This window comes from Pseudophryne corroboree, chromosome 2, assembly GCF_028390025.1.
Source record: "Pseudophryne corroboree isolate aPseCor3 chromosome 2, aPseCor3.hap2, whole genome shotgun sequence".
NCBI lineage: Eukaryota > Metazoa > Chordata > Amphibia > Anura > Myobatrachidae > Pseudophryne > Pseudophryne corroboree.
Window position 1 is genome coordinate 1041850223 of NC_086445.1, and position 21553 is coordinate 1041871775.

General features: G+C 49.0%; 2 protein-coding genes across 2 annotated transcripts in view; both read left to right on the forward strand.

Annotated features, from left to right (window-relative positions):
• The window catches only part of LOC134988545 (cystatin-B-like), a 41141-nt gene extending 36510 nt beyond the window's left edge, over positions 1–4631 (forward strand). Inside the window, exons 2-3 of the mRNA XM_063950558.1 lie at positions 2789–2890; positions 4431–4631. Of these exons, the coding sequence (XP_063806628.1) occupies positions 2789–2890; positions 4431–4571 (243 nt within the window). The 3' untranslated portion in view covers positions 4572–4631. The remainder of the gene's footprint in view (positions 1–2788; positions 2891–4430) is intronic.
• Positions 4632–6525: 1894 nt separating this feature from the next.
• LOC135050365 (cystatin-B-like) lies at positions 6526–10710 on the forward strand. Its single transcript, XM_063956827.1, has 3 exons — positions 6526–6645; positions 8571–8672; positions 10231–10710. The coding sequence occupies exons 1-3, from the start codon at positions 6577–6579 to the stop codon at positions 10357–10359; spliced, it is 300 nt and encodes a 99-aa protein (XP_063812897.1). The 5' UTR covers positions 6526–6576; the 3' UTR covers positions 10360–10710.
• The last annotated feature ends 10843 nt before the right edge of the window (positions 10711–21553 follow it).

Here is a 21553-nt window from a genome sequence, read left to right on the forward strand (position 1 = left end):
CGTTGGGTCCTCCTCCTGGAAGAATGTCTGTGCCAGCTAAATTTCGACCAAGATTGTTGCAGTGGGCTCACATTTCCAAGTTTTCTGGCCATCCGGGAGTTCAAAAGATGTGGGAATTTCTACGAAGATCTTACTGGTGGGACACTATGAAGAGGGACGTTCAAGAATATGTCAATTCGTGTCCTCAATGTGCTCAGCACAAAATTCTTCGTCTACCTCCTGCGGGTTTGTTGCACCCACTGTCCATTCCTAAGAGACCTTGGACTCATATCTCTATGGATTTTGTTACTGAATTGCCTCTCTCTAAGGGTCATAACACCGTCTGGGTGATTATCGACCGATTCTCTAAGATAATCATTTATAAGTTATCAGTGACTTCTAAATATCACCCACCGTTTCTCCAGTTACCAGTATCTCAAATCCTGCTCATAAAACCCTTCAGTGGGTCTGGACATTTACCCCTTTTGTCATTTGACTTTAAGTTGTTTTCCCTACAATAAAACTCATCAATATTTCATCTAACTCCATTGTCAGCGTCCTGTATGAGGAAATCCTATATTAGGCCTCCCCTTTTCCGGCTCAGTTGTGGTTCCTCTTCCCAAACATCGGAAGAGTCCCCGAGTTCACAACACCCTCAGTCTAGGCCAGTGACACCCGCTACACATGACACTCCTAGGACGCACCCGCTACACTCCTATGAAATGCCCGCTGCACATGACACTCCTATGATGCACCCGCTACACTCCTATGAAATGCCCGCTGCACATGACACTCCTATGACGCACCCGCTACACTCCTATGAAATGACCGCTACACATGACACTCCTATGACACACCCGCTACACTCTTATGAAATGCCCGCTACACATGACACTCCTAGGACACATCCGCTGCACATGACACTCTTATGACACACCCGCTACACTCCTATGAAATGCCCGCTGCACATGACACTCCTATGACGCACCCGCTACACTCCTATGAAATGACCGCTACACATGACACTCCTATGACACACCCGCTACACTCTTATGAAATGCCCGCTACACATGACACTTCTAGGACACATCCGCTACACATGACACTCCTATGACACACCCGCTACACTCCTATGAAATGCCTGCTACACATGACACTCCTATGACACACCCGCTACACTCTTATGAAATGCCCGCTACACATGACACTCCTAGGACACATCCGCTACACATGACACTCCTATGACGCACCCGCCACACTCCTATGAAATGCCGCTACACATGACACTCCTATGACGCACCCGCTACACTCCTATGAAATGCCCGCTGCACATGATACTCCTATGACGCACCCGCCACACTCCTATGAAATGCCCGCTGCACATGACACTCCTATGACACACCCGCTACACTCCTATGAAATGGCCGCTACACATGACACTCCTATGACGCATCCGCTATAAATGACACTCCTATGACGCACCCGCTGCACTCCTATGAAATGCCCGCTGCACATGACACTCCTATGACACACCCGCTACACTCCTATGAAATGGCCGCTACACATGACACTCCTATGACGCATCCGCTATAAATGTCACTCCTATGACGCACCCGCTACACTCCTATGAAATGCCCACTACACATGACACTCCTATGACGCACCCGCTACACATGACACTCCTATGACGCACCCGCTACACTCCTATGAAATGGCCGCTACACATGACACTCCTATGACGCATCCGCTATAAATGACACTCCTATGATGCGCCCGCTACACTCCTATGAAATGCCCACTACACATGACACTCCTATGACGCACCCGCTACACATGACACTTCTATGACTCACCCTCTACACTCCTATGAAATGCCCGCTGCACATGACACTCCTATGACGCATCCGCTACACATGACACTCCTATGACGCACCAGCTACACTCCTATGATCCAACCACAAGACAACTTTGTGCCGTCACATTGCCCTTGAGTAACTATGTATCCAATGGTCCCAACCCCAATGATGGCGACTGGGGGAAGTATCGCATGGTCCACAAATAACATTTATCATTAGGGTAACTGGTGGGCTGACTGGGGGCAGGTGGCAAATGGTGATGGGTGTGTCGGTGTCAGGGTTTGCGTCAGAAGAAGCAGTTTTGCTGTCACAGGTGGCCAAGTGCCGACCCACAGGGTTGCTGAGAATGTCCTTATGGTGTGGATGAAGTACAAGCGGTGGTGCATTTCTGAGTGCACATTAGTGGCCTTGCACTGGGGCTGATGCAACGTATTCTCAGCTGCCACAGATTTACCGTCCCTTTAGCTGTCAGTATAATGACTGCATACCCTATGGGCTACAGTATATAATAGGTGTAGTGCCCACGAAACTCATAGGAGCGGTGCATTGTCTATTCTAAACCGTTTCTAAAATCCACTTCTCAGCCTTGACGTGCCATCAGTCCCTGTGTATCCTGGCAGTGCCCACAGCACCGGGGGTCCCAGTAGCGAAGCCGATACCAAATGAAACCCCCTAAAAATAACTTGGAGGAAAAGCTATATACTATGGATCACATATACAGGCAGAGAATTACAGGACCTGGGGGTGCCAGCGCTACACAAATGTCTTGTTCATTTCTCTGCAACGCATCCAGGACCCTCATTATATGTGATGCTTGAACAACACTGATACACTGACATATATAAATCAGTCAGTGGGGAGGGCAGTATTGCGGGCTGAGCGGTCCGTGACATCACTGAGCCGCGTGTGTGTGACCACGGTGCCATGACTGCGTTGTCTTCTGTCCTCCTCAGATGAGAGCACCGGTGGAGCTGAAGGTGGGGAAGGCCTTCAGCATATTCCAAGCAATTCAGTACAAGACGCAGTGTGTCGCTGGGACAAATTACTTTGTGAAGGTAAATAAGTGTCCAGCTAATGACCTACCAGGCTTAGGTGTTGTCTCAAGGCTTTTGTCTGAGTTAATTACACACTAGTCTGATAGTGTCTATGTTTCCGGTAATCTCTGTGATGTCTCTGTAAATATGAACTTTGCCACAGCACACAGAACATGCATAAAATAGAAATAACTTGGTTCGAGGATCCTCTTATCCGGCACAACAACGGGGGGAGGATATAGTGTAACTTGCCACAGTAATGTAACATTATCTTTATTTTATTTATCCAGTTTGGTCATTTCAGATAGTGTTAGATACACTCTAGGTCAGTGGGCACTTGAAAGCGGTGTCCTGGGTTCAGGGCCGTTACTAGGGACGGGCGAGCCGTGCAATCGCACAGTGCGCCCGTCAGCCCCCGACCCCTGCTGGCTGCTGTGTTGTCACAGCCCCGCCTGGGTTCGTGGTCCAGAACCAAATCAAATTATTTATGGTCAAAATCAGCGCTGGTGGCTGACACATAAAATGTGAGGACAAACAGAAGCACAACCCTGTCTCCCACCGCACAAATAACCCGGTATATTGCTGGGCCGACGCGGGTCGCTGGGCGGTGTGAAAGGGTCACTCCCGAATTCCCGAGTCGCCTGTCCCAGTAATTCAACCCGGGAATTAAGAAGGGATATTCCCAGGCTATTACCGGGTCAGGTGCAGTGTGAACGGGTTACCGGATTAATGCGACCAGATACCAGTTCACCGCATAGGGAGAGGAGGCGCGGAGATGATCTAATCTCCTAGCGCCGCTTCCGCACCCGCTCCTGATGACGCCACGGCCCCCGATGGCAGCCCGACCCAACAATATGCCGGGTTGGGAAGCCAATTCTCAGGGTCCAATGCCTGGGCGCACCCGGGAAGAACCCGCTACCAATTCCTGGGTGCGAGCCGGCATTAGCGATCTGAAAGCGGTATAACTGACCCTGAGCAGACTTTACGCACAATTTAATTAAATAATCTTTCTGAATTTCTTAATAAAACATATTTGGCCTAGTGGGCACCGTGAACAAAATTCTGATACTCTAGGGCACTGGGATTCAAAGAAAGTTTAGGAACCACTGCTCTGGGTTATTCTAACCCCTGAATATTATTAGGGGTTTCGATTGCAAAATGTGGTCATTTAAATGTTCAGTCCCACATGCCATGAAGCAGAGAATAAACCTGAACCCCCCCCATGCGCTGTGACAGAGCGTACTGCAGGGAGGTAACGCGGCTCATCCAATGAGAGTAGGAGACATCCAGGCTCGCCCTACTTCCTCCCAGCTCTGCACTGAAGGGAAGCATTCTCACCAGAGTAGCCGGTGCGTGGGGAGGTCTGAGTGGCCTGTAAGGGAGTTTGCTGTACATGTAGAGGGTTGCGCGCTGGGGGAGGGGGCATTATATGGTGGAATTATAGAGCTCGTGGGGATTTTTGGACCTAGTGTTGGGGATGTCAGGATTTCTTTGGGACTTCACATTAACTTGCAGAAATTCTCATGTTGTATACGGGACCTGTCTGTGTTTCGTTCCTCAGGTCCAGGTCGGGCACGATGAGTACATCCATATGCGCATCTACCAGCCGCTCCCTTGTATGAATGCAGACCTGAGCCTCACAGCCTTCCAGGTGGGCAAATCCAGAGAAGAGGAGATCAATCACTTTGAGCCCAGCGACTGAACCATCCGCCCCACTGCGTCGCCTTACTAACTGTTATAATAAAATAGATTTTGCAGATTATTATTTTTATTTCTGTTATTTACTTAATCTTACACAGACTGTTATTGTTTCTTACTATGGAATGTGCTGTGTAAATCTGCATGTAAAGGCACAACCTGAGTGTAAAATAAAAGCTGAGCGGCCGGGTACACACTGAGACGTTATCGGCCCGATTTGTTATTTCTGGCCGAATTGGAACGACAAATCCTGCATATTGCTCAGTGTGTATGCCCGTGGTCGCTAGTGACGTCGCCCAGTCAGCCCTGCTGCTCGGCCAACCAGGCGATAACGCTGGCACCCGTACCATGTGTAGTGAAGGAAGGAGCAATATGTCGCTGCACCCTTCATTACATCATTCAGTGTGTACCCAGGATCCTGTGGGCTGACATACAAGACTTAGGAGGGAGAGGCTTCTGTAACGGAGCAGGCGGAGTATGAGTGACTGCTTGGCCCACTTGCTTTTCGAAATCCCACTGACGGGGGCGGGGCCAGTGATGTCACAGCAGCTGTAATGACTGCAGTCTTAACTTTATGGCATATATCGTCTTCCATTGTTGGTCTCACATTTTTTTGTCTTGCCATAATATCCCTTTAATCCGGGGCAACTGTGAGTCACACAGGTTCTGTGACTGATTAAAACCAGGTGTAATGCAGACTTGTACTTAGCCAGCCACAGACCCTGTGTAAATCATAGGTGCCCTAGAGTGAATGGATATTATGGCCAGCCTGTCTAATCTTCCAGTGTTGCTTTAGCCTGTGACTGCTCCGTGGCGTTTCCACACAGCAGCGATCAGGTCTGAACAGCGCATACGCCGGCGCATGCCAGACAGCCGACGGCTGTCTTAGGCGACGGCTGTCTTAGGCCGGTGTTCGCCTTGACGGGCAGGCCGGTGGCGTTTGTTTAATTGAACCATCTGAAGCAGGGATATCCTTACCACCTGCCCCAGAGGAGCTCACACTCTATATTCCCTACCACACACACACACACTAGGCCAGGGTCATTTTTGGGGGGGAGCCAATTAACCTACCAGTATTTGGATTGTGGCAGAACACCGGAGTACCCGGAGGAAACCCACATAAGTATGGGGAGAACATACAAACTCCACACAGAAGGGCCGTGGTGGGAATTGAACCCATGACCTCAGTGCTGTGAGGAAGTAATGCTAACCACTACACCATCCGTGCTGCCCCAACCTGTGCCAAGCGCAGCGGCAGCGGAGTGAGGCACCTTGCGCGAAGCATGGCGAGTAAAGAGAGACATGAGAGGGGACACGGTGCACTAATTGGGTCACTTTACGAAGAAAACGACACCAAACCCCCCCCCCCCCAAAAAAAAATGTCGACCTATTTCGGGTGTGGACCTAGTCACTGTCAACCAATAGTGGTTGACCTAATGACTGTCGCCCTAGTTAATGTTGACCCTATGATCCACAGCCATGCTAACCACTACACCTACCGTGCTGCCGCGATAGTACCTCTGTGATCCAGGCATACTGTGAGTGAAGTGTTGCTCTATCAGCTGTTCTCCTGAGTTGTTCAACAGAATAAGAGTAAATCATGAGTTGGGTTATTTAATCTCACATTAATTAAATTATTGAGGAACATTCTTCAAACATGGTACTTTTCCTATGTATTCCAGTGAAGGCACTGACTGAGGCACTGATTGAGGCACCACTGAGGCAGCTGCTGTGTGTAAGCGGCGCGCGCTGTCTGTTTATACTTTGTATCAGTGTGTATCCTAGATGCCGGCACCACGTGACTGATGGGGACTGTGCCATTCGCCCGGGAACAGAGGGGGGATCACAGCGAGAGGGCCTGGGTTGTGCTACCGCCAGCAGTGGTCACATGACGCGGGATAGAACGTGCTGCCCCGGACCGGGAGATGGTTTGCCCCGGAGGAATATATATAGGTGGAGATGGGGGTGTGTAAGAATAACAATTAGTACAGCGCAGAGTATACAGCAGTATGGCTATGGTCGGGGGACTCGGGAAATCTAAGCCAGCAGATGAGGCGCTGCAGACCCTCTGTGACCAGGTAACACCTCTCCCCCCCGTACTGTGTGTGTATCAATCCTGTATGTGCTGTATACACCTCATAGTGTCCTGTCACCCCCTATATATACCTGTATACACCTCATAGTGTCCTGTCACCCCCTATATATACCTGTATACACCTCAGTGTCCTGTCACCCCTATATACCTGTATACACCTCATAGTGTCCGGTCACCCCTATATACCTGTATACACCTCATAGTGTCCTGTCACCCCCTATATATCCCTGTATACACCTCAGTGTCCTGTCACCCCTATATATCCCTGTATACACCTCATAGTGTCCTGTCATCCCCTATATATCCCTGTATACACCTCATAGTGTCCTGTCACCCCTATATACCTGTATATACACCTCATAGTGTCCTGTCACCCCTATACACCTGTATATACACCTCATAGTGTCCTGTCACCCCTATATACCTGTATATACACCTCATAGTGTCCTGTCACCCCTATATACCTGTATATACACCTCATAGTGTCCTGTCACCCCTATATACCTGTATATACACCTCATAGTGTCCTGTCACCCCTATATACCTGTATATACACCTCATAGTGTCCTGTCACCCCTATATACCTGTATATACACCTCAGTGTCCTGTCACCCCTATATACCTGTATATACACCTCAGTGTCCTGTCACCCCTATATACCTGTATATACACCTCATAGTGTCCTGTCACCCCTATATACCTGTATATACACCTCAGTGTCCTGTCACCCCTATATACCTGTATATACACCTCATAGTGTCCTGTCACCCCTATATACCTGTATATACACCTCATAGTCTCCTGTCACCCCTATATACCTGTATACACCTCATAGTGTCCTGTCACCTCCTATATACCTCTACTGTATACCCCTCAGTGTCCTGTCACCCCCTATATCCCTGTATGTGCTGTATATACCTCATAATAATCCCTGTATTATCCCCTATATCAGTACAGTATGGTGCTGTGACCCCTATAACTAACCATCTGAGCTGTACAGTATGGTGCTGTGACCCTGTGTCTCCCCTATAATTCAGCATCTGAGCTGTACAGAGCATACTTGCAGCATATCAGGGTACATGGCTGGCTATGGGGCAGCAGTGTACAGTATGGTGCTGTGACCCTGTCGCCCCTATAATTCAGCATCTGAGCTGTACAGAGCATACTTGCAGCATATCAGGGTATATGGCCGGCTATGGGGCAGCAGTGTACAGTATGGTGCTGTGACCGGGTGTCTCCCCTATAATTCAGCATCTGAGCTGTACAGAGCATACTTGCAGCATATGAGGGTACATGGTCGGCTATGGGGCAGCAGTGTACAGTAGGGATTCTAGGGCTCGGTGTCTGCACATGACATACTCTGCAGGTGAGTCATCGGCATACAGTGCAGTCATGTGACCTCAGTCATGTGCTCCGGCATCTGATGCTGTTCCCAGCAGATGACATCAGAGGGTACATTCACTGAAGGGGATGTAGCAGCTACCAATTGATGCACTGAGATGACTAACCAGCCACAGGTTCCTGCAGATACTGTCAGGAGTTCTGAACCGCCAGAGGTTTCTGCTTCCAGTGAGGGTGGAGGTGGGGTTAGGGGGCAGATTGTGCATAGATACCCCCTCTCCTGCTGCTGGTGGGGGTAATTCCCTGTAATTGCAGCCTGGACACAGCATCACTGGCTGCTTCGACTACAGCAGTGTCTATCATACTGCAGATGCCTGTTACCTACCCCTGAGGGGCACTGAGCTACCTGGCCAGGGTTTTAGATGTGGCAGTGTATGTACCTAGACCACGCAGTGCCCCCCATGATGGGATATGAATCTGCGCCATCCCATCCCCCTGGTCACATGCTGTGTGCTTCCCCTGATACAGAATTGCATTGCCTGTCTGACTACGGTGTGTTGTGTCTAGGTGAGGCCGGAGGTGGAAGCGCGGGAGGGAAGGACGTTCAGCACTTTCACTGCTGTGGAGTGCAAGACTCAGGTCGTGAGTGGAACAAACTATTTCATTAAGGTAAGTACTCCGGGGGGTGTAACTGTGGTGTCTGGGTGACTGTATCTCAGTACAGATGGGTGTGGGTTTAGTGCACTTGTAAGGTAACAGTCTCTGCCGCTGTTCATACATGAACCTACGTTACATGCATCTTGGAATAACCTAGAAAAACGCAGATGGCACAGTACCCACTATGTATAATACTCTCCTACAGGGGCAGCTGCCACCTTACACGTGCAGCTTATCCGCTTGCCAGGTCCCGTAACATCAGAGGATCTTCTCTGGAGCAGGTGACTGAAGCTGGTGCAGGAAACCTCTAGTAAAGAGCGGCCATGCTTCTAAGTGGCTTCATTGAGTGAAATGCACCATGGAAAATAAGGGTAGTCTGCGTCTTCTGCCCATCCGTACAGTAATGTATCCCTGGCCAATGTCCTGGGGCCCCTACACACCCATTCACAGGAATACCATAACATGCAGACTCTCCACATGCTTCCATAGTGACTCACTGTCCGCCCTCTGATAAGCGAGTGACTGGCGCTATCGCTAACCAATCAGCATGCTGACAACCACTCACTGTCTGGCTGTAGGCTGGGAGGCAGGAAGAGAATGTGGCCTGGTCACACTGTGTATTTCACAATCTGAGCAGATGGGCCACATTCTCTACCTGCCTCCCAGGAAGCTCCAGAGGCACCAGCCCCTGCGTGGAGGCCCCTAGAATCATGGTGTGCTGGGCAGCTGCCTAGTGAGCCCATATGTTAGTAGTTTCTCTAACTCTGTCCTCAAAACCCTCTGTGGATATCCGTGCTTGAGCACATGTGGTTACATCAGGAGGATAGTTGAGGAACGCTGGTCTAGCAGCAGCGTGGGGGGAGGGGTGTCAGCCAAACAGGAGGTTACAGTAGTTGAGGCGGGTTTGGTTACTCCAGAGTGAGGAAGGTGTATCTTGGTGGTTTTGCAGGATGCGGCAGGACTACAGGAGGCACTGGATGTGTTATGGTGCACAGAGTAATCCGATGATGGAGAGGACAAGAGTAAGAGTAGGTCATTGCTCTGTTTCAGTGTAGTGAGGACGGTCAGGAGGTTGGGATGTGGGTTGTCGGCTAAGGCAAATCATAGTGTAATTCTGGCAAGAAGTGGGGTGGTAGAGAGGAAGGGTCACTAGAATAGGGCAGATGAGGGTATGTCTGAAGATGGCAGCTGTGAATGGATGGGAGCAGAGGAGCTGGGGCACAGTTGGGAAGGGGAATAGCTCCCGTCTAACTTGCCCAGTTCTTTCTCTAAAAATGCAATGTCAGGATTGTTGTCCGTGCACAAGTAATCTCTGGAGAGGACGGCGGTGCGGGAATGCTCATTCTGTGCAACCCACACAGCAGCCCTGTCCACAAAGGGGAATGAGATGTGCCGCAGGGTCCGTCTTACACGAATGACTGGTTGTGCCCCACGCCCTCTACCCTCCTACGTAGGGCACCGTGTGCAGAATATTCCTTCATAGATCTGCTCGCCCGGGGAGCTCCCGCTGCCTAGAGCCAGGTTATGTATAAGCTGCACTGGTCCTGTAAAGTAACTGTCTGTCTCTTAGGTCCAAGTGAGTGATGACGAATTCATCCATGTGCGTGTGCACAAAGCGCTGCCTCATGAGCAGGGGAAGCTGACGCTCAGCGCCTGCCAGGGTGGGAAGACCAAGCAAGATGAGATCCTGCACTTCTGAGGCCGGTGCGCTGGGAGATGCTCCGAGGGGCCTCGCTGCCGTCATCTAATTACTTATCCTGTAATGGACTTCTGTGTAATACCCCCGCATCCTCCAGGAGTGGGGCCACTGCCTGCAGCAATGTCTTCTGGGACCAGGTCTGAATCCGGAGTTGTCTTTTTATACTGCAATTTAATCCATTAAATGTCCTTAAGCCGGTGGACATATGCTTTGTGTAACACTCTGCCTAGGGGATGGTCATCGAGCAAGAAATGTAATGTCTGATCTGTCCTTCTCCTGCAGGAGATAACATTATTCCAGCCTTACCCTTACAGGGATTGTAACGCCTCAAATAAAATGCTTTAATAAGAATGTATGGGTTCTCTGTATTGTGTCGCTGAGCGGAAGGGGGGGGGGTGTTCCTGTCGCCTGACCTGTCGGATTGTGGAGTAATGGATGCAATGATGTCGGTTGTACCGTCTGCCTGTAGGGGGTGCATAGAGGGTACATTGGAGAACAGAACATACAACCTAAAAATAACATGCATGAATGCTGAGACAGGGACAGACTTGTTATCTGTAACAATAGATGTTTCACAACATGGCAAATCACTCTGAGCGAGAGATTTTCTTAATGGTGGTTGAATACGGGGAGAGGTGTGAATAAGAAAGCCGTGTCCCACTAATCTAGTGGCCTCTATGTAGTTCTATGTATAACCTCACCTCAAACAATCTCTATCTATTGATGGCACTACTGTCTCCTAGCCCCTAAGTGCGCTGTCTTGGAGTAATCCTTGACTCCTCCCTCTCCTTCACACCACACATTCAGCCCCTCTCATAAACCTTCCGTTTTCAGCTAGAAAATATTTCCAGGATCAGACCCTTTCTGACCCAGGATGCTACTAAGACTCTTATCCACTCACTGGTCATCTCCAGACTGGACTACTGTAATCTCCTCCTGACTGGCATTCCTGACAAATACCTCTCTCCACTCCAATCTATCCTCAATGCTGCTGCCCGGCTCATTTTCCTCACCAAACGCTCTACGGCCACCTCCCCTCTCGTACTAGACCTTCACTGGCTCCCCTTCCCTTTCAGAATCCATTTCAAGCGTCTCACACTTACAAAGCCCTCACCCACTGCTCTCCCATCTACATCTCTGACCTTATCTCCCTTTACACTCCCACCCGTCCTCTTCGCTCTGCTAATGCACGCCGACTCTCCTGCCTACGGATTACTTCCTCCCACTCCTACCTCCCAGATTTTTCACGTGCTGCACCACTTCTCTGGAATTCCCTACCTCTCCCCCTCAGACTCTCCACCTCTCTACAAAACTTCAAACGGGCTCTCAAGACCCACTTCTTCACCAAACCCAGCCAAATCTCATCCTAACCTCTGTTCCATGTTCTCTATGTACCCCATCTGTGTCACCCATGTCTGTCTACCCCTCCCCTTTAGATTGTAAGCTCTCACGAGCAGGACCCTCTTCCCTCATGTGCTTATCCTTTGTCTTTAATAATCTTCAACTGTACCACATCCAGCAGTCTTCTGCCACCTGATACTTATTCCAGTGTCATCTGCTGATGTAACTATGTTTATTTACCCTGTATTGTCCTATACTGTCATCAACTGTAAGTTGCTTGTTTCCTGTTTGATTATTTACGTACTCTGTAATTGGGCGCTGCGGAACCCTTGTGACGCCATATAAATAAAGGATAATAATAAATAGTTCTTAGCAGAATGTGCGTTGCAGGAACACTGCTTAAAGACGCACCAAGGAGAAACACTACAGCATGGCTCACACAAGATGTTCTCTTGGGATAGAAGCTCTGACATTGAGGTCTGCTGGGTAACTTGTTCTTGCCACCAATTACAGGAGCACCTACTGGGGGCATTAACCAGTCTGCCGAAACTTCTCCAGTGTTCCAGCCAGCACAAGTTACTGCCATACACTGCTGTGCTGGGGGCTTTGGGTCTAAAACTATAGATGGGATGTTCCGGACAGCTAATAAATGCCCTCAACATGCAGCACCAGTGTGTGACCAGCCTAGGCCAGTTGGTAAGATGATCTGAAGATACAATGGTGCTTGGGTGGGTATTGAAGATGCCTGTAGAAAAAAGTGACCTAGGTAAAAACAAATTGCTGTAGTGTCAGCGCAGCGCTGGTTATTGGGAAATGAGTGGTAATTCAGACCTGATCGTTGGGCAGCGATTTTTTTTTATTTTCTCTATCGTCCTAGTGGATGCTGGGGTTCCTGAAAGGACCATGGGGAATAGCGGCTCCGCAGGAGACAGGGCACAAAAAGTAAAGCTTTAGGATCAGGTGGTGTGCACTGGCTCCTCCCCCTATGACCCTCCTCCAAGCCTCAGTTAGATTTTTGTGCCCGGCCGAGAAGGGTGCAATCTAGGTGGCTCTCCTAAAGAGCTGCTTAGAAAAGTTTAGCTTAGGTTTTTTATTTTACAGTGAGTCCTGCTGGCAACAGGATCACTGCAACGAGGGACTTAGGGGAGAAGAAGTGAACTCACCTGCGTGCAGGATGGATTGGCTTCTTTGGCTACTGGACATTAGCTCCAGAGGGACGATCACAGGTACAGCCTGGATGGTCACCGGAGCCTCGCCGCCGGCCCCCTTGCAGATGCTGAAACAAGAAGAAGGTCCAGAATCGGCGGCATGAAGACTCCTCAGTCTTCTTAAGGTAGCGCACAGCACTGCAGCTGTGCGCCATTTCCTCTCAGCACACTTCACACGGCAGTCACTGAGGGTGCAGGGCGCTGGGAGGGGGGCGCCCTGGGAGGCAATGAAAACCTATTTTTGGCTAAAAATACCTCACATATAGCCTCCGGGGGCTATATGGAGATATTTAACCCCTGCCAGAATCCGTTAAGAGCGGGAGACGAGGCCGCCGAAAAAGGGGCGGGGCCTATCTCCTCAGCACACAGCGCCATTTTCCCCTCACAGAAAGGCTGGAGGGAAGGCTCCCAGGCTCTCCCCTGCACTGCACTACAGAAACAGGGTTAAAACAGAGAGGGGGGGCACTAATTTGGCGTTAGAAATATATAAAAAAGATGCTATAAGGGAAAACACTTATATAAGGTTGTCCCTATATAATTATAGCGTTTTTGGTGTGTGCTGGCAAACTCTCCCTCTGTCTCTCCAAAGGGCTAGTAGGTCCTGTCCTCTATCAGAGCATTCCCTGTGTGTGTGCTGTGTGTCGGTACGTGTGTGTCGACATGTATGAGGACGATGTTGGTGAGGAGGCGGAGCAATTGCCTGTAATGGTGATGTCACTCTCTAGGGAGTCGACACCGGAATGGATGGCTTATTTAGGGAATTACGTGATAATGTCAACACGCGGCAAGGTCGGTTGACGACATGAGACGGCCGACAAACAATTAGTACCGGTCCAGACGTCTCAAAAACACCGTCAGGGGTTTTAAAACGCCCGTTTACTTTAGTCGGTCGACACAGACACAGACAGGGACACTGAATCCAGTGTCGACGGTGAATAAACAAACGTATTCCTTATTAGGGCCACACGTTAAGGGCAATGAAGGAGGTGTTACATATTTCTGATACTACAAGTACCACAAAAGAGGGTATTATGTGGGATGTGAAAAAACTACCGTAGTTTTTCCTGAATCAGATAAATTAAATGAAGTGTGTGATGATGAGTGGGTTCCCCCCGATAGAAAATATGGGCGGTATACCCTTTCCCGCCAGAAGTTAGGGCGCGTTGGGAAACACCCCTTAGGGTGGATAAGGCGCTCACACGCTTATCAGAACAAGTGGCGGTACCGTCTATAGATAGGGCCGTCCTCAAGGAGCCAGCTGACAGGAGGCTGGAAAATATCATAAAAAGTATATACACACATACTGGTGTTATACTGCGACCAGCGATCGCCTCAGCCTGGATGTGCAGAGCTGGGGTGGCTTGGTCGGTTTCCCTGACTGAAAATATTGATACCCTTGACAGGGACAGTATTTTATTGACTATAGAGCATTTAAAGGATGCATTTCTATATATGCGAGATGCACAGAGGGATATTTGCACTCTGGCATCAAGAGTAAGTGCGATGTCCATATCTGCCAGAAGATGTTTATGGACACGACAGTGGTCAGGTGATGCAGATTCCAAACGGCACAAAGGTGTATTGCCGTATAAAGGAAGAGGAGTTATTTGGGGTCGGTCCATCGGACCTGGTGGCCACGGCAACTGCTGGAAAATCCACCGTTTTTACCCTAAGTCACATCTCTGCAGAAAAGGACACCGTCTTTTCAGCTTCAGTCCTTTCGTCCCTATAAGAGTCATATCTGCCCAGGGATAGAGGAAAGGGAAGAAGACTGCAGCAGGCAGCCCATTCCCAGGAACAGAAGCGTTCCACCGCTTCTGACAAGCTCTCAGCATGACGCTGAGACCGTACAGGACCCCTGGATCCTACAAGTAGTATCCCAGGGGTACAGATTGGAATGTCGAGACGTTTCCCCTTCGCAGGATCCTGAAGTCTGGTTTACCAAGGTCTCCCTCCGACAAGCAGGCAGTATGGGAAACAATTCACAAGCTGTATTCCCAGCAGGTGATAATCAAATTACCCCTGCTACAACAAGAAAAGGGGTATTATTCCACATTATATTGTGGTACTGAAGCCAGAAGGCTAGGTGAGACCTATTCTAAATCTAAAAAAATTTGAACACTTACAAAGGTTCAAATCAAGATGGAGTCACTCAGAGCAGTGATAACGAACCGGGAAGAAGGGGACTATATGGTGTCCCGAGACATCAGGGATGCTTACCTCCATGTCCCAAATTTGCCCTTATCACTAAGGGTACCTCAGGTTCGTGGTACAGAACTGTCACTATCAGTTTCAGACGCTGCCGTTTGGATTGTCCACGGCACCCCGGGTCTTTACCAAGGTAATGGCCGAAATGATGGTTCTTCTTCGAAGAAAAGGCGTCTTAATTATCCCTTACTTGGACGATCTCCTGATCAGGGCAAAGTCCAGGGAACAGTTGGAGGTCGGAGTAGCACTATCTCGGATACTGTTACAACAGCAGGGGTGGATTCTAAATATTCCAAAATCGCAGCTGATCCCGACAACAAGTCTCCTGTGCTTAGGGATGATTCTGGACACAGTCCAGAAAAAGGTGTTTCTCCCGGAAGAAAAAGCCAGGGAGTTATCCGAGCTAGTCAGGAACCTCCTAAAATCAGTGCATCATTGCACAAGGGCCATGGTAAAAAAAATGGTGACTTCCTTCGAAGCAATTCCAGTCGGCAGATTTCATGCAAGAACTTTTCAGTGGGATCTGCTGGACAAATGGTCCGGATCGCATCTTCAGATGCATCAGCGGATAACCCTATATCCAAGGACAAGGGTGTCTCTCCTGTGGTGGTTACAGAGTGCTCATCTTCTAGAGGGCCGCAGATTCGGCATTCAGTTTTGGATGTTGGTGACCACGGAGGCCAGCCCGAGAGGCTGGGGAGCAGTCACACAAGGAAAAAATTTCCAGGGAGTGTGATCAAGTCTGGAGACTTTTCTCCACATAAATATAGCTAAGGGTAAATTTATAATGCTCTAAGCTTAGCAAGACCTCTGCTTCAAGGTCAGCCGGTATTGATCCAGTGGGATAAAACATCACGGCAGTCGCCCACGTAAATAGACAGGGCGGCACAAGAAGCAGGAGGGCAGTGGCAAAAACTGCAAGGACTTTTCGCTGGGCGGAAAATCATGTGATAGCACTGTCAGCAGTGTTTCATTCCGGGAATGGAAACTGGGAAGCAGACTTCCTCAGTAGGCACGACCTCCACCCGGCAGAGTGGGAACTTCATGGGGAAGTTTTCCACATGATTGTAAACCGTTGGGAATTACCAAAGGTGGACATGATGGCGTCCCGTCTGAACAAAAAACGGGACAGGTATTGCGCCAGGTTAAGAGACCCTCAGGCAATAGCTGTGGACGTTCTGGCAACACCGTGGGTGTACCAGTCGGTGTATGTGTTCCATCCTCCGCTTTTCATACCTAAGGTACTGAGAATTATAAGACGTAGAGTAGTAAGAACTATACTCATGGCTCCGGATTGGCCAAGAAGGACTTGGTACCCGGAACTTCAAGAGATGCTCACAGAGGACTTATGGCCTCTGCCGCTAAGAAGGGACTTGTTTCAGCAAGTACCATGTCTGTTCCAAGACTTACCGCAGCTGCGTTTGACGGCATGGCGGTGGAACGCCGGATCCTAAGGGAAAAGGCATTCAGGAAGAGGTCATTCCTACCCTGGTCAAAGCCAGAAAGGAGGTGACCGCACAACATTATCACCACATGTGGCGAAAATATGTTGCGTGGTGTGAGGCCAGGAAGGCCCCACGAAGAAATTTCAACTCGGTCGATTCCTGCATTTCCTGCAAACAGGAGTGTCTATGGGCCTCAAATTGGGGTCCATTAAGGTTCAAATTTCGGCCCTGTCGATTTTTCTTCCAGAAAGAATTGGCTTCAGTTCCTGAAGTCCAGAAGTTTGTCAAGGGAGTATTGCATATACAACCCCCTTTTGTGCCTCCAGTGGCACTGTGGGATCTCAACGTAGTTCTGGGATTCCTCAAAACACATTGGTTTAAAACCAGTCAAATCTGTGGATTTGAAGCATCACATGAAAAGTGAACATGCTCTTGGACCTGGCCTGGACCAGGCGAGTGTCAAATTGGTGGTTTTTTTCTCAAAAAAGCCCATATCTGTTTGTCCATTCGGACAGGGCAGAGCTGCGGACTCGTCCCCAGTTCTCTCCCTAAGGTGGTGTCAGTGTTTCACCTGAACCAGCTTATTGTGGTGTCTTGCGCCTACTAGGGACTTGGAGGACTCCAAGTTGCTAGATGTGGTCAGGGCCCTGAAAATATAGGTTCCAGGACGGCTGGAGTCAGGAAAACTGACTTGCTGTTATCCTGTATGCACCCAACAAACTGGGTGCTCTTGCTTCTAAGCAGACTTTTGCTAGTTGGATGTGTAATACAATTCAGCTTGCACATTCTGTGGCAGGCCTGCCACAGCCAAAATATGTAAATGCCCATTCCACAAGGAAGGTGGGCTCATCTTGGGCGGCTGCCCGAGGGGTCTCGGCTTTACAACTTTGCCGAGCGGCTATTTAGTCAGGGGCAAACACGTTTGTAAAATCCTACAAATTTGATAACCTGGCTAAGGAGGACCTGGAGTTCTCTCATTCGGTGCTGCAGAGTCATCCGCACTCTCCCGCCCGTTTGGGAGCTTTGGTATAATCCCCATGGTCCTTTCAGGAACCCCAGCATCCACTAGGACGATAGAGAAAATAAGAATTTACTTACCGATAATTCTATTTCTCGGAGTCCGTAGTGGATGCTGGGCGCCCATCCCAAGTGCGGATTATCTGCAATACTTGTACATAGTTACAAAAATCGGGTTATTATTGTTGTGAGCCATCTTTCAGAGGCTCCGCTGTTATCATACTGTTAACTGGGTTCAGATCACAGGTTGTACAGTGTGATTGGTGTGGCTGGTATGAGTCTTACCCGGGATTCATAAATCCTTCCTTATTGTGTACGCTCGTCCGGGCACAGTATCCTAACTGAGGCTTGGAGGAGGGTCATAGGGGGAGGAGCCAGTGCACACCACCTGATCCTAAAGCTTTACTTTTTGTGCCCTGTCTCCTGCGGAGCCGCTATTCCCCATGGTCCTTTCAGGAACCCCAGCATCCACTACGGACTCCGAGAAATAGAATTATCGGTAAGTAAATTCTTATTTTTTTTTATTTTTTTTTTATTTTTTTTGCAGCCCTGCAATCAGATAGTCGCCGTCTACAGGGCAGTGTATTTTAGCTGTGTAAGTGCGATCGCATGTGTAGCAGTGCTGCGAAAACAGATCTTGTGCCGTCTCTGCGCAGCCCAGGACTTACTCAGCCGCTGCAAACACTTCAGGATGTTCAGGACCGGAATTGATGTCAAACACCCTCCCTGCAAATGCATGAACACACCTGCGTTTCTCCAAACATCCCCTGAAGACAGTCAGTTGACACCCACAAACACCCTCTTCCTGTCAATCGCCTGTGCGGACGGATCCGTTGTGCAATCCATTGCTGAGCAGCGATCCGCTTTGTACCTGTGTGACGTTCCTGCGCATTGATGTGCGAAAATGCGCAGCAGCGATCAGGTGTGAATTGGACCCTGTGTCATTTTTCCATGCTGGCAGAGTTCCAGGGAAATGGTGGGGGGCGGGGGGGGGGGATAGGGATAAAAATATTGGCACACACAACTGCGGTTACCTCCTTTCTCCGGCAGGATCCGCGGCTTATCCACAGGATAACAATGGGATATGATGGAGCGACAGCGGATTGGCACCAATCGATCAAAGCTTTCTGGCCTCCCAGGATGCAATGGGCCCATCCATATATCCCGCCCCCTGGCTCAGGCAAATCCGTTTTTTGTTTGGTGCGGCAGGAACCGGACCATGGTCAGAGGGCTGCTTTTTAGCAGCCCTAAGCTTTCTTATTTTATTTTTTATAGTTTTACTATTTTTTGAGTGATCTTTCTAAACAGCGTCTTATACGCATATTGGAAAGAGTCGCTCCAACAACTCTCTCCACCGGGTCGCGACAACGCTTACCCATGAGTACAGTGCTGTTTCGGCGAGCGTCTGTGTCGGATATACTAGCAGGTCCAGCAGACGTTGCCAGGCTGTGGCCGGAGCACGGGGAGAAGGTAAGGCATCGGTTCTGCTTAGAAGGGGAATACGGACACCGCCGCACTGTTTTGGGAAGGAGACCACCAAACCGTAGCTGACGTGCCGCCACCACGGGTGCTCCAGCGCTAGGCCTTAGGGATCATAGGCTCCAGGGATAGCATGAGGCTGCCATCCCCAGGGTTGATGCCAGCAGAGGGAGTCGGACGCTCTCCTGGTCGCCCCTCCCCCCGGTTTATGACCAGTTTCCGCCGAGTCTCCTGCCATGAACTGTTTCCTCGCTTCCGTCTCGGACGCTACCATGAGGGGACCCGGTCGCAGCATACGCGGTTGTGTGACAGGAGCGTCTATGTTCACTAGGTTCAGGGAGCGGCAGTGTACACTGGTAGCACCTGGATCCGCTCAGCGTTCGCTAACGTATGATCGATCTTGGTAGTGGGGTGAGTCTCCCTGTATGCCACTCTGAGTACGGGTAATACAGCACTAAATCTCTATCTACCTTTTGAGTACGAATAGTTGTAAGTGCATATGCATCTGTATACCGTTGCTGTTTCTTTCGCTATGCGTCTGAATACGTTAGATCTGTTAAACATGATTCAGTAAATATGTTCTCCTACATACTTAAAATGTTATTGTAGTTGATGTACTCATATTGCTTATTATACTAATGTATAACATGTCTGACTGCTAGTATGATGCTGACTTTACTATATGTCAGTTTGTTTTGCAGATCCTCAATGCTGGTGCATGAGTAGGGTCGGATGGATATCATTTTAAAGAAAAAGGTTAAAGTGATTAGTCACAAAATTGTGTAGTACACTGGAAGTGCTGATTATCATTTAGAAGTGCGGCAATGGCGAGGACACTCATACCATGTTTGTTTTGCAAAGCTGTATTATCCTGTCATGATCTGGTTCAGGATGGCTTGTGTGCATAATGTTTTAGCTGAGCAAAAATACAAGGCGGAGGCAGGTACAAGTGTATCCGCCTTGCGCTATCTTTGCACAGACTTGATCCAATAAGTTGAATGGATAATTCCCCCAAAATTCTGTACCAGGGATAGGGTTACACTATTAGCCCTTATATGCAGATCCACCTATGGTGTATCACTCCTAGCAGCCGCTTCTCAGAACGGGTGGTAAGTAAATCTTCACCCTCACAGGCTACACATGGTTCAGATTTTTCACAAGATGAAAGCCCAATTTATTCTACTTCATCATATGAAAAGAGGTAGGTCTCTGCTCTGGAATTTAGCTGAGTTAATGAAAGCAATGAAGCCATTCTAGCCTTAGAGGATACAGCAGAGCCTGTGTTAAAAACAAAGGCACCTGAGTTTCCAGGGTCAGATCAGCTGACAGAAATCATGGAAGAGGCTTGGGTTATGCCCAATAAGAAGTTTAGAATTCCTAAGAAATGGAATTCCAATTATCTTCTTGCAGCTGGGGATTGTTTAAAAAAAGGGGAGGTGGCTCCTAAAGTAGATTTACATTATCTTTGCTTTCAACCTCACGGATAGGAGAGTGGATGGGTGCCAGGAAAACCATCTCTCCCCCCCCCGTCTCGTCTAGGGCAGTCGTAAGGCCAAGCCTTGCCTTCGGCTTGAATGGCAAAGGCAGTGGTTGCCTGGGCTGATGCATTGGAAGGAGATTTCTCAATAGAGCAAAGATCTCGTATAAAACTGCAATGTTCCTGGAAGCATTGGATATGGGCAAAATATGTACTCCAGGGCATCAGCCCCAACTATACCTACTCGTAGAGCAGTTTAGCTGGACACGTGGAAGCTGATTCAGAATCTACAAAGGTTTTGGAATCATTGTCTTTTTCTGAAAAAAAATTTTTTTTATTTTTTTTTAGAATTGACAGATTCTGGAGTCAGAAGCAGACTCCAAGAAAGTCAGGTTCCTTCCACATACAGTTTCAAACCTAAAAGTTCTTCATTTTGGCCCTTTTTGGTATCTAACAAGTCGGGGAAGACTAGGAAAGCATTGGGTGACCAGAAGATACGCAGCTACACCACACTGGATAGGCCCAATATCGGCTGATTTTTGGAGACTAAGCAGTGTTGGGCCTGGTTAGTACTTGGATGGGAAACCATCTGGAAATATCAGGTGCTGTAGAAAAATAAACCATCAGTCGGATGGTGTGGGCCTCCGCCTGGGAGACCGACTTCTTCAGGTCACACAGATCTGACGCGGTATCTCTAGTTTATGCTTTCGCCTTCAAGACAGCCTGCCATCTGTGCGATTATGACTGAATGCCTCTAAGTCAGAATCCCCCCTAAGCATGACAATAGTTGTCGCCATAGTAATCCTGCTCAGTACAAGAGGAACCGCAGGTTCAGACATGGTGTATGTGCTTGGTTGAGGAGCCAATGGGGCATGGTTCTACTCTAACCTGGTTTTAGTCGGAAGCCAAATGGGTCATTTTGGTCCATGCTCAATCCTAAAATGCTGAACAAATACATTTGGAACCTCGGTTGCACGTGGAATCATTACGTTCCTTATGTTTGGCGTGGAGCCAGGGGT

Coding starts and splice junctions, on each gene's coding strand:
- LOC135050365 (XM_063956827.1), top strand. CDS start 6,577: ATGGCTATGGTCGGGGGACTCGGGAAATCTAAGCCAGCAGATGAGGCG. Junction 6,646..8,570: donor TGCAGACCCTCTGTGACCAG/GTAACACCTCTC, acceptor TGTTGTGTCTAG/GTGAGGCCGGAGGTGGAAGC. Junction 8,673..10,230: donor GAACAAACTATTTCATTAAG/GTAAGTACTCCG, acceptor TCTGTCTCTTAG/GTCCAAGTGAGTGATGACGA.